This window comes from Papaver somniferum, chromosome 5 (assembly GCF_003573695.1).
Source record: "Papaver somniferum cultivar HN1 chromosome 5, ASM357369v1, whole genome shotgun sequence".
NCBI classification, from domain to species: domain Eukaryota; kingdom Viridiplantae; phylum Streptophyta; class Magnoliopsida; order Ranunculales; family Papaveraceae; genus Papaver; species Papaver somniferum.
The window spans coordinates 23,278,243-23,292,620 of NC_039362.1; the positions used below are offsets into that span (position 1 = coordinate 23,278,243).

At 37.8% G+C, this 14,378-nt stretch overlaps 1 protein-coding gene across 1 annotated transcript; it reads left to right on the top strand.

The window, feature by feature from the left end:
* The first annotated feature begins 12,827 nt into the window (after positions 1-12,827).
* LOC113278854 lies at positions 12,828-14,037 on the top strand. The gene is made up of 2 exons (XM_026527587.1): positions 12,828-13,718; positions 13,909-14,037. The coding sequence occupies exons 1-2, from the start codon at positions 12,828-12,830 to the stop codon at positions 14,035-14,037; spliced, it is 1,020 nt and encodes a 339-aa protein (XP_026383372.1).
* The last annotated feature ends 341 nt before the right edge of the window (positions 14,038-14,378 follow it).

The following is a 14,378-nucleotide window of genomic DNA, read 5'->3' on the forward strand; positions in this document are numbered from 1 at the left end:
TTATCACTAACCCGTGGAATTCTGCTGGGAAGAACCACGAATTGAAGTGACGAAATATAACGAAGAATCGTAGAATATTGCTGGATATTCAGGCGATTAGAGATAATTAATTGATGGCTCTATACTAGCAGGGCTTCCTATCTAGGAGCATTAATTATCTGAGAGTTGAGCAATATGAACTTGTTGGAGTATCATATTTCTCCTATATAGTCAGGGAAAACCTGGTTGCATCCTGAAGACGTTGTCTCTCTATACTAGCAGGCATGATGTCTAGGAGCCGTCCAATATTTCGATTCTATATAGAGATAATTACTGAATTTCTTAGTATTCATGAGATGTGTCGTGCCTCAGCTGGGAGACTACACATCTACATATACTCTGAGAGACAGCCTTCTCTGTCAGAGTTTTTATGGCATGAGCTTTCATGCGAGACATGAGTCTCAATACTCATCCGATTTCCGGATCCGGAGTATAAATAATTACTGAAATTGCTCACTATTCATGAGATGTGCCGTGGCCTCAGCTGGGAGACTACACATCTACATATACTCTGAGAGACATCCTTCTCGGTCAGAGGTTTTATGGCATGAGATTTCATGCGAGACATGAGTCTCAATACTCATCCGATTTCCGGATCCGGAGTATGCATAGTTAGGGTTTATAATTTTACCCTTGTCAAAAATCTACCATCCACAAGGCCTAAACCAAGACAATGGTCGTTCCAGAGTCAATTCGGTCACAAAGAGGGAAGATGATTGATATGTAGGAGGGAAGCTGAGAAGTTTGTGAGATCAATGATGATCAAGGATTGTGAATGTGTTTAAGGTTTATGCAAGTTTTCTGTGAACTGTTGGGTTCGAATAAGTTCTGGTCGATAGATTGAATTCTTGAGAGTGATTGCTCGGATCAGAATTCTTCTTGTTTTTGATGAATGTTGTCTTGTCCCTCAATCATGGATTCAGAGACTTATTTATATTGATAGAATAGTTGACACATTGATCTCCAGTAAGTGTGACAGTTGCTCGAGTGAAAGAGTGGGAAAGTGGGAAATCATTGTCTAACCAGTTTCAGGTCGTGCGGGGACTTGGTTGATTGTACACCCACTACTTTGCTAACTCCCTCAACTGCTTGCACGACTTATTCACATTTCTCATCATGGATGAACACACGTGTTGTAGGTCACCATACCAAAACGCTAATTAATATCCACATGTGATGTGATTGATGTCTCACGAACGTGGAGTCTGCAAAGCAGACATGTATTTGATTATTCAGTTGTTAACTTGATTAGACGACGAGTCTAAGTATTGTTCAGTCGAACATGATTGTTAAATGCTCTAGGATTCATGAATTGAACATGTCTGCTAGAACGTATAGTTCTCGAATGAAAGATGTTGATAGTTGAGTCAACATGATGAATATGATAGTCTGAGCAAATATTGCTCGTATAATGAATTGTTGAATATTAATAGTTGAATCAATATTCGAGCATCTGAGCAAGTATTGCCATTCGATAAATTACTGAATATTGATAGTTGAATCAATATTCGAGCATCTGAGCAAGTATTACTCATTCGATAAATTACTAAATATTGATAGTTGAATCAATATTCGAGCATCTGAGCAAGTATTGCTCATTCGATAAATTACTGAATATTGATAGTTGAATCAATATTCGAGCATCTGAGCAAATATTGCTCATTCGATAAATTACTGAATACTGATAGTTGAACCAATATTCGAGCATCTGAGCAAGTATTGCTCATTCGATGAATTATTGGTAGTGTGACCGAATAAAATATTAATTAAAATATTGGTAGCTGGACCGAATATTATATACTTCATTTGGATGTTAATTGCTGGATCAACATAAAATTATTAGTGTTTGAACTCGCTCAGATTTATGATTTGCAGAGCATTTGTTCGAAACCCTAATTATGATCCATTGCTGGTCAATCGATGATTTACTGAAAAATAAATCACTGAATGAATGAGGGACCGGATACATGGGATGATGGTCGACCATGTAGCGCCCAAGTGCTCGAGTGAGCATGCACCAAATTCCTTTGTTGACCAGCTGGTGAAAGGATGATCAAATGTTGGTTCAATCATTTATTAAAATATTGCTCGTGTGAGCGTTAGGTGGTAAAACCTAGTTATGGAGAGATGAGGGACCGACCAAGGAGTCATGGGAACGGTATTTGGTGGTCGTAGGACCGGATGACGGTCGGTTGAGTGAGTCCCAAGTTGGTTGGAGAGAGTGTGGACCCAATATGAGCAATTGAGAGCAAATTAGGTCAAAATTATGAAGATGTGTGTGACCGGATCCTTGCAAGCCTTAGGGCCGACATTGGTCGGTGAAGGTAGCATACCTGTGTCACCATGATGTCCGTGTCTCAGTCCTAAGAGTTTTGGTATTTTCTGGTGCGCGTTTGAGCAATATTTTGGAATTTCAGAAGAGTTCGATCTTGACAGAAACTCTCGATTTTGCTCGAATGAGCAAGTAGAACTTTGCTCGTGCGACCAATATTTTGAAAATATTAGAATAATAATATTTTAATACTTGCCGTGAGTAGCCTAATCGGTCATGTGATCATTTGACTTTTTGGTTCATTCATGATTTGAGCAATATTTGAGAAAATCTTGAAAAAACTAGGGTTTTAGCTCAAACGATGGAGTTCCATGAGATGATGGAAATAATAATATGAGAAAACAAGGGATTGTAAGGTGTGGGACCGGCCACGTCTAGGACATGGCCGGCCAGCTAGGTGGCCCGGTCCCGTGATACCTTTCCCTATTTTTGTTCGATGAAAGTATGGAGAAACTAAGAGTTTCGCTCAAACGAGGGAGTTTGCTCAAATGAAGGAGTTTCCATGAGATGAGGGAAACAAATTAAAATAAAATAAAATAATGGAAGAGGGGACCGACCACGGCGGCATGACCGGTCGGCTGGTGGGCCCGGTCCGATGCCTCTTATTTATTTTATTATATTCCTTCATAAGTTCCTCGTTCGTCCATATCATTCGTGCGTTCGGGTGCTCGTTCGTGCGTTATTGTCAAGTACACTTGCACCGTTTTCTCGGGGCTTAGTCGGTGATGGTCCAGAGCCCGAATGTTGAATATTTATTACTAAATCATGAAATTCGGCTGAGAATGATTCATGAAAACAGGATAATAAAAATTACTTGAGTATTTATTACCAAATCATGAAATTCAGCCGAGAATGATTCATGAGACGGAGTAATAAAATGAGTTGAGTATCTATTACTAATGCACGAAATCTAGCTGGGGGATTCAGGGAATGGAGTAATGAGATAAAATGATTATCTATTACTAATCCATGGAATCCAGTGGAAGATCAGCCATGGAACATAGTAATCAGATAGAATAGATTACTTTATAGGAATTCAGTTGATGAATGACCCGCTAGAATTAATCTATTTGCAGAATTGAGATATGAGATAGAAGCATCATACTCGTTCTGAGGGGTGTATAGTCAGGGAACAACGAACGGCGTGATGTCCTGAAGGCGTTAAGCTCTCTAACAAACATTATGTCTAGGTAACCGCCCAATCATCAAGATTCTATACACGGTCTCTCTACGTAGTCATGGAACAAGCAGCGTGACGTCCTGAAGGCGTTAAGCTCTCTAACATACATTATGTCTAGGGAACCGCCCAATCATTAAGATTTTATGTAGAGGTAACGATGCAATGTGACGTCCTGAAGGCGTTAAGCTCTCTAACATACATTATGTCTGGGAGGCCTTCCGAGAAACATATTCATCATAGCTCTGAGAGGAATGTTCACGCAGTCAGAGATCGTGAAACGGTTCACGGATCGTAAAATATGAACCGTCACATACATTCCTGAAGCCGGGTCAGAAACATGCGGTATCATGATTTTACAATTTTATCCCTTGCCGAAAATCCACCATCAACAATATATGTTCGTAGGAATTTTTCTGGTGATCATGTTATGCACTCCCTCATTTGGTATGTTTGTAGGAAGAAACCATAAGTGGATCAAAAGTTTTTTTTTAAGATAAAATTAACAATACGTAAGAATTATTTATCAAATAAACCAGATAAAACTATTTATATTTTTCATTTATTTAGTAGAATGAATTGGTATTAAAGTGCAAAGGGTTGTTAAATGGATTGATGATACAATGTCAAAAATATTGTAAATTAATCCAAGTTTGATCGAGCTTATGATGTTTTGATTTTTTTCTTCAACAATAAGATAATATGACATGATAAAACAATTTAACTAGCAAGATTTAATTTCAGTAATAACCAACTTTAAAAATTATTTATATGAAACTCTCAGGTCTGTATGTTTTTATATGTGGAATTCAGTTTTTATGTGGAATTCATTCTAGAGATAACCAGTTTTGTAACGACACTGCATGAGACTAATGTAGAGTTTCTGTAAATATCTAATAAAATATATAAAAAAAGGGTAATTGGACATGTATCTAATTAATGATTGATGTAAGTGCTTGATTGTTACGTTATCAACTTGTTGATATGATCATATGGGACCAACAAAATGTCAAGCTCTTATATATGGCATATGAACATCAATCTTCTTGAAAAAAAATCAACATTTCCTACAAAGGTGTTCCAATGACATCTTTCTGAAAAAGTATTTGTATAGTTGTTAGTACCTAAAAACTACTTCTAGGTAAAATAAATGCACCACTGTCGTACTTTGTTTTTATGTTCGAAAATGAAAATCGAACATGATAAGCCTTAACTACGATAGTAGCCGTTCCGTCCTGCTTATGTTACGAGGATAGGAATATAGGTTGATCTTGGGGGAGGGAAGCAGAAAATTTTTGAGAAAATGGCAAGGGTATTGAATTGTGTGTTGGGTATTGAAAACTATGAAGAATAACAGAACTTTTGTATGTGAAAGCTTGATGTGTCTTCTGGATAGGCTAAGTAACCTATATATAGTATTTTTGAATATACAATGCCATTCTAATAAGTTATGGAGGCCGTGAGTTATGGAGAGATGGAGATGATGGGATAATGCAAGATAATATAGGGAAGTTTCTGGAAATCCCTTTTATAACTCGCCCATTATCTCTCCTGACTACTGCAACTGTGCCACTACTCTAATTTCTCACATGGGGTGTTTTCACGGCGCGTGTTGCCATATACCACCAGACTAATACCCCATGAAGAATCCCCCATGTGACGTATTTTGATGTTTCTTAGGTACTTTGGATGAATCATAGATCTCATCTCATTTAGACTAATCGTAGTCGTTGATATGTTGTGAGCCTTATGGGAGTGCTAAATTAGAGTTGTTGTGAAAATAATTTAGCCAAAGCCATCCGTGAGATTAGGGTGTGCCTGTGCCATGTTGAGGCGTACCCGAATAACTTGGCGTGTTAGCGGATATTTAATGCGCTATAATTTATCGTGGCATGTTAATGGCATAAAAATAGCATAGTGCGCACGTGTTGTTCCACGGACAGAATGAAGATAAATATTCCAGGCTATAATCTACATGCGAGACGCTGGAGTGTTAAGTTATCACGTGGCCTTTGAAAGTCCTATTTTGTAGCGATAAAATATTGAGTAGCATAGTGGCCTAAAATGGCGTTGTCGATCCCCCGTAATGGCTTAATGAGTTAAGGTCCAAAAGATGGCTCAAATAACTTTGGCCTCAATACCACAAGTAGTATTGGATCTAAATGAAGCTATTGGAACGAGATGGCATGGTAATTAAATGTCGCATCACATAGTGTGGCCTTAAATGGCGCGCGCGTTGGCGCCTGGCTCGGTAAGCTGCGGTTTTATAGGAGCTTGGCATATTTCCTGTAGTCACGGCCAATAAGAGAGAGATTTCCGGGTCACTGTCTATCCATGAGCTAAATAAGTTAATCTACAATCCATGGGAACTATAACGACGCACTTTACTCGAGGAGACATGTTGTGGCATAGGCTATGGCCTTGGCCGAGACTGCCAATGGCTAAGAATAGCGCACGGACCATGCCATGGCCTTGTCCATGGTGCCAAGACCAATAATAACGCACGGGGTTTTGCCATGGATGGCACGCGGGACCTTGCAATGATCTTGGATAAGGATGCCAAGGTCGTGAATGTCGTGTAAGTCCGTGCAATGGACTTGGCCCAAAGCTCCAAGGTCAGAGATAGCTCGCAGGATCATGCCATGAGAATGACGCGCAAGATCAAGCCATGGCCTTGGCCAAAGCTTGCAAAGCCAAGAATGATGCGCGGGATCAAGCCATGGCCTTGACCAAAGCTACCAGGCCGAGAATGACGCGCAGGATCGCGCCATGGACTTGGACAAAGTTTCCAAGGCCGAGAATGACGCGTGGGATCACGCCATAGCCTTGGCCAAAGCTGCCAAGCCGAGAATGATGCGTGATCATGCCATTGTATTGGCCAAAGCTTCCAAGGACGGAAAAGGCATGTGGTTTATGCCATAACGCAGTAGTGGGTATGCCACAACCATATTTTTCCATATTGTGTTTTTCCCTGCCATGGACTTAGCCAATATGTCGCAATACTGATGTGATCATCATACATCCGTAATCTATGGTTTGAGTTCAAGGCAGTATGCCAGGCCTAGATTTGAGGTTTTAATGTTATTCCAGTACGAATTTGAATACAGTAGTGGCACCATAGCATGTTCAAGGAACTCGGCCGCAAAAGTTTGCGACTTGAGGCGATATTGGTATGACTATGTACTAAATATGATATGGATAATTCCATCATATATGGATAACTCCAATCTTATTCTGAATGTGGACAATGCCATGTATATGATATAAAAGGTATGTGTATTTGCGTACATAAAATAACAAGGTTTCTGTTGTAGAAAGCCCTGAAATTTGACATGCAGATACATTTTTAGAATAACTTTAAGATTACTGAGTCCATTAATTGAATATAATTTATTTATTCACATGCGGAATACAAATTGTATTGATACAGATTCAATAATCCTGATGCTGGGTCAAGGATATTCATTATACTTCAATAACTAGGTCATGGCCAATTTACTATAAACACCCTTGTCAAAAACTCACCATCAATAATAGTCTCAACCAGATTCATAGCACTGATGATATCTCATTGATTTTAGTTGGGAGCCTTGAAAAAGTATGTTGTTAACGCCCGTTATTTATTCATTAAGTGTAAAACAAAGATAAACCAAACATATTTAGTATGTTCGTCGATATTCTGTGCTTCTCCAACAAAAGATAATCACTATATTTACAAGAACTAAAACTTTTCATTACCAGAAAAATTGGACCAAATAAGTATACCAAACTGCAAGAAGAATTATAACGAGAACTCCGACTAGTATATGGGGATCGTCGATAAGTACCAACCTAGTTAGCTTTTTTTAATGTCTCCAGACCACAATTAACTACTTTTGTTGTTGTTTATTCTTAGGAAGATTTAAAATAACCATGACCCTCGGAAGAAGTTGTACATATTAGTAATGGACTTTAACATTGAATAGAATTTTCGAACATGTTGAGTTTGTGGATGCTTTTTTAAGAGCCGATTGAAGTGGATGTTTGATGCAATGCACATAATATGTATGCGAATAATATTTTAGAAAAAATGTTTGTAATCCATTTAAGGCACCTTGAGTATTTCTATCCCAATGATATCTTGACCATGTAAATCCAACTTAAAAGGTTGGATCTAGCGATCTTAAACATTAATTATTCTCCTCTTTAAAGTTCAAGCACATAAGTTATCAACATGTTGTGCATCAAAGAGACGCTTTTAGATGTTACCTTCTTCATCAACATATCTCGAGATAATTGTCATTTTTCTATCGGATTTATCACTTGATTCATCAATAAGAATGCACCACTTGGCATTTCCACCTTCCTTTTGAATTTTCTCTCTTATTTTATTAGCAAAGATGTTTATATTTCTTTTTAAATGAAATGAGAGGTTTGTATTTGTTACCTTTTTCTTTATCAATAACAACTTCACAAATGTGTTGAAACACTTTTCGAGTGTTTCATAAAATCACCACGAATTTTGAAGTCCTTCGTTTCATCATTACCTCTAGAGATACATGCTTGAAAGGCTAACCACCAAACGCAATCAATTTTTATCATGTGTCTTAACTTTAATCTCGCCATAGTTTCTTCAGATTTTTTAACTAATATTCTTGTAATACGTTGATATTGATCCCTCAGGTTATCTTCACAGATCAATACAGTCGAATATGGAGATCTATATTTTCCCTCATGCCATATAAATAAACAATCGACACCAACATTAACTTTCTTTCATCCTATAAACACAACAATATTAAATGCATCATGTGTTGCTGCATTTGTCTCAAAAAAGAGAATATTGATCTTTGTGTACATTTAAAATTCATTTGTTGAACAACAATAGTAGGTGATTTGCTCTGCAACGTCACCCTGACGTTTGCATTTATACCTTTGTTCATGATCAAGCTTACTGAATACCTGAACCTTAGTTTCTATCATACTAATCCTCAACAATTCCTTTCTTTCATTGTGATTATTCTTAGCAGTTATATCATCTACAGATCTTTATTTTTTCTCACTAAAATTTCAAAAATAGTTTAAACTGAATCGAAATTGAATAACAGTGGTTTCAAGCATTACTTAAACATCTTTGATTTAAGTAGAAAACAGCTCATCGAGCATTAGAAAAAGAGTTCCCAATTTCATTTTCAGTACCATAAACCCACCCATTTCCCAATCTTACAGCAAGAAAAACCATAAATCACCAACATTTCTTCACTATACAAGTTCGTCAAAGTACCATAACCCAAACTTCAGTTATTTTAATACACCCTCATAAACTTAAAACTCCTACACCCACCAGAAACTTTGTACATCATAACCAAAAAATTCCCCTGAAACATACTAACTGTTCACCGATTCATCACAGAAACAAAAACAACACCGTCCGAAACAACATTCACAAAAAAGAGAAGAAGAAGCTTACCAGTACCAGTAACAAAATTAAAAAGAAAAGGAGTAAGCATAGAGGCAGCCATTTTGGAAAAAACTTGTTAATCATAATCAAACTTTTCTCAAAGTCTGAAAATCTGGCTTCCATCTATACCCCAGAAGAAAACTTTAATAGTCCTCATCATCGTAACTCCAGTATTCCTCATCCTTTTGATATTGTTCACTCCAGATGCTACCCGATGAAGCAGGGGATGTATCACTACCCTCTGATGACGAACTTTCATCTTCTTCTTCATCACTGGAAGCTTCAGGAAATTCCTCGTCAGATTCGCTGGATTGAGCAACTCGAGGGTGAATTATCACTGGATCTCTCTTCTCAACCCTGGGTTCTCCTTCCTGCATGGTCCTGGAAAATAACTTGGGATTGGCTCTCTCAAACTTAAAACGCCTTCGTAACTTCCAATCAAGATATTTCTCCATCTTCCTCTTATCTTCAGCAGCAGCATAATCATCCTCACTGGTATTTATCTCTTTTAAGGGGTACTCAAATCCTGCATCAGATCCTCCCTCTGTATCACTTTCAGTTGCACTACCATACTTTGGACCTTTCTGATACCTTTCAGATCGCTCCTCCTCCTTCCGATCTTCTCGTGTAAAATGATGCGGTAACCATGCACAATAGAGTGACTCAGTTTCTTCTTATTTTTCTCTTCTCTTTCTCTCATCCTCCTCTCTCCGGCGTTATGCCTCTTCACTTGCACGCCTGTTTATCTCACCTTGAACTTCATCTCTCAACTGCTGTAATTCATCCATTTGAAGCGAAAAAGCTTGAGCTTTGGCTAATTGGTATTGATCAGAAGGTGCAACAATGGATGGAACGGGGTTACTGGAACTTGCCATACTTAGAGATCTTATATCTAATTTTTCCTTCTTTTGGTAAAATTGTTAATGGCGATGCTAATCTCACACAAAACTACCCTTTTAAATACAAAAATGCATTCATTAACTGCCATTTATGGCCTTTGGTTATCAATCCCGTCGCTTGGTTACTCACACCCCTTCAAAGCCATGCATACTCTATCCAACTTCCTCATCATAATTACCCTATAAACCCCTATTTTCAACACCTAACCTCTTCATTACTCATAATTTCCCATGGAACTGCCTTCAAGTGGTGCATTGGTAGGTCGCCTAACTTCTACAAAGTATTTTGGGGTCTAATTAAAATTTTGTGTTTTATGCAGACTAGAAGAATGCAGCATCAGTCGAGAGGCACCATTGCAGTCTGGGGCATGTCTGCCAGATGGGTTACTAGTTCTAAAACCAATTCTATGCCATCTATTGAACAACAACAAACCCTTCAGATCCATCAACTTCAACCAAAATCCCCCCCCCCCTATTTCCATTTTTACTATCCATTCTACTCCCCCACTACCATTATTACCTTTGGCAGTTTGTACTACCATACCTATGTCCATCTAATAAAAGACAAACCCATTAATCATCCACCCACCACAGACTACATCAGACCTCACCATCCTCCTCTACCCCAGGAAATCCAACAATGTATTAATGGGTTTGTCCTCACTTGGATTTCTTATTATCGAACTCATGTGAACGTCTCAAATCTGTTGGCATCCAAAAAATAGGGATATGAAAGTGACATCCCATATGATAAACCCCCACCCCAACACAGTCTTTGCAGTACACCAACAACTACCTTACACCAATTTTCTCCTGAAACCTTACCAGGTAATAGTCAACAGTCTTCTCATCCCTTTTTTAAGGTTCAAATACATAAACAAATAAAACCTCATGCCTTTTTTTCACTCATATTATCTGTGATCAACATCAGTACAGTACCAACAAGGGATTCTTTTCTCTACAGCTGTATTTTATAATTGTTACATGGAACACTGATTTCAATCAAACTACATTCATATATACCCATATCTCTTACCTGATGGAAATCCCAAACTCAACAGAAAACACTCAAAACTTGGACCAAGATATTCAAACCCTTTCTGCTCAAATGGCTGAGAAATTAACTTTACCATCTACACTTGCCAAACCAGTTTTCATTGGAAAAAAGTTGTTCTAGCTGAAGACGATAGCAACTGGAAATGGTGTATGGCGGGATATGTATGATGTGAAACTTTGATTCCAACTTCTTCAATCCGTTTTTACATATGCAATAATTGGCCTTTAGCTCAACATCCCACTATCACCACCTTCAATGGTCAGCGAAACAAAGTTCTTATTCGTTGCCTATCAGAAGAGGAATTCAACAGAATCAACTCCCAGAAACCTTGGTTCGTCTGTGACTACCTAATGGTGTTAAAAGTGGTATCGGTTCAAGGATGGCCTGTTAACCATCAACTCTTATTTGATGAAGAAATTTTGTGGTTCATTTTGTGCAAAATCCCAAACGAATGCACAGAATTTGAGGATATCCAGAAACTTACTCTGAGCATGGGGGAACTCATCGAAGCTCAAAATCCTTTTGGTAAACACCCGCTAATGAAGAATGTTAAAGTGTGCATTAGAATCCCAGTACAGAAAGCTTTACCAATAGGTATCCCTCTCTTCACAAGTGGTAGAACTCAACCATTCCTGATTGCATGTAGACACATCATAGTTCCAAGATATTTCTGCACCTTTTGTCGCATCCTTGATCATAAAGATCAAAACTGTCCTGATTGGAAATTAAAACAGAAAAAGATCAAAGAACTTGATGCTTCTGGCAGCAAGTATGTTCTTCCATCTGTCTCAAGGCTAATGATGCCCCCTAAAACGGTAACCAAGCAAGTAGACGCTCCCTCTGCTTCCATTACAGATACTGTCATGCAACAAACTGAGACGGTACCAGAAATACAAATTGATTCTCTTACTCCTGAAATGTGCAACCACGGAAAAGCTAATGATATTGATCAGAGAATGGAAAATACTATTCAAAAGGGCTTATCAAACACTTTTCAGATGGGTCCTTTTGTAAACAGATCCACTACTCTGAATATCTTTGATGTTGGTCATTTTCAGCAACAATCGACTCAACTGGAGAATGGCTTACCAACCATTCTCAAACAGGTCACCACTCAAAATGTTACTGTTGAAGCTTCTATTTCTGGTTCTGAGCCAACCCCTAGTGGTCCGATTCATACTACCAATTCTTCAAGAAGGTTCAAGACCGATGTTGTCCCAACTACCAACCCAATCATCACTATAGGAGCATTTAACTCAACTGAACAAGATTCTCTAGCAAACCTCAAAAGAAAGATTAATCCCAGGGATGATTTGAGGAAACGTACAAGAGTTAATTCTAGTTTGGCTAGCATAGTGGTTATCCCTGAAGAACATATCGCTACTGAACCTAATTATGCCAAATTGTGTCCTCCAATTACCAAATTGGGGGATTTACCAGCCATTGACCTTTCTACATGTTCTTTCAATACCCAACCAGTGTTTAATTCCTTTGAGAACTACAATGTACATGCTGACAATTCCCCAAACAACAATGGTGTCCGCAATAATTCTCTTCTCAATGTTGCTACTTCTAGTATCGATTCCTCCCAAATTGCTTCTCAAAGTGGTGATGATACCAGTGCCTCTCTTGGTGGTGGATCTGACTCTACCACTCAGGTAAATTCTACCCCCTCCCCCCTTTAATTGATCTTGTTTCTGTTAACCCAATAAACCAATCTCATGTTAACAATGTTAATCTTATAGCCTGGAACATAAGAGGTTTAGGAAAAAAATCTACCAACAAGGAACTTAGTTTGTTATGCAGAAATGTCAATCCTGACATTATTTTTCTATCTGAAGCAAAAATGAACAAAGATCTGGCTTCTAGGAAGTTAAAAAAATATGGGTTTCCCCTGCACGTTTAATGCATCAAGTATTGGTAGGAGTGGTGGTTTGGTCTTGGATTGGAAAAAAGAAATTAATCTTAACATTATTTCATCTAGCTTGAGGGGTATCCATGTCACATCTATAGATATTATTCACACCAACACTTGTCACATTCATTTCATGTATGGTGAACCAAATAGTAGCTTAAGACAGGCTTTTTGGGATCAACAATGCCAACAGTCCATTGTTCCTTTAGATGAGCCTGTGTTCTTTATAAGAGACTTTAATGCTCTCTTAGGTACTGAAGATAAAAATGAAGGTCTAGAGGTTGATGATTCTGATTTTTTAAATCTTAGAAATTTCTGTTCTTTGTTTAATCTGCATGACCCTGGATTCTCAGGCCCTAGATTCACTTGGTCCAACATGCAACAAGGTTCTGATTTGATTCTTGAGAGATTAGATAGATGTTTTATCAATCAAATTGTTAAAGACCTTTGCCACAAATTTTGTGTCTATAATTTGCCTAGAGATTCTTCTGACCATTGTCCTATGCATATTGGTTTCAATTATGAGGATATTTGTATGCCTAGACCCTTTCATTTTATGGCCATGTGGATGGAAGATCATATTAGTAGAGATATCATTGCTAATTTTTGGTCTGTTAATGTGGTAGGCTCTTTTGCCTATAAACTAAAATCTAAGATTTTAAGTACAAAAAAAGGTCTTAGAGATTGGAACAAAACTTCCTTTGGTAATATTCAAACTAATATATCTACCATCAGGAAGGATTTGGCTGACCTCCAATGCAATAATCCAACTGAAACTACTTTAACTTCCAGACTGAAAGCTAGATTAGAATATCTCTACAATCTAGAAGAACTATACTGGAAGGATAAGTCCAGAGAGGTTTGGCTCTTGGAAGGTGATAGAAATTCACCCTATTTCCATAGGGTCACCCTCTTTAGGAGAAAGGGAAATGCCATAAGTTGGATAAAAGAATGGCTCTAATACTATTCTAACTGATAGAGATAGTATTGGTAATTCCTTCATAAATTACTTCAAAAACCTGTATTCTTCCCAACCCCAACATTTTCAGGATGAAATTCTGGATGACCTCCCCATAAAGTTTATTATTGAAGATAATGCTCTTTTAAGTCTTCCTCTTACTGCTGAAGATATCAAAAATGCGGTTTTCCAAATGGGGGAAAAAAGCTCCAAGTCCTGATGGTTTTACATGCCTTTTCTATCAAAAAAACTGAGACATCGTAGGTGAAGCTGTCATTGATATGAATCAAACCTGCTTTAGAACATGGAATATTGCTAAGGTTTTTAACCATACTAATATTTCCCTGATTCCTAAAGTTCCTCTAGTTGAGCTTGTTTCCCAATATAGACCTATAGGTCTTTGTAATTTTATCTATAAAATTCTTTCTAAAACTTTAGCCAATAGACTAAAAACTTTTATGAACAAGATTATATCCCAAAATCAAAGTGCTTTCATTCCTAAGATGGGTATTTCTGATAATATCCTTCTGGCAAATGAAGCTATATATGTTGTCAACCATA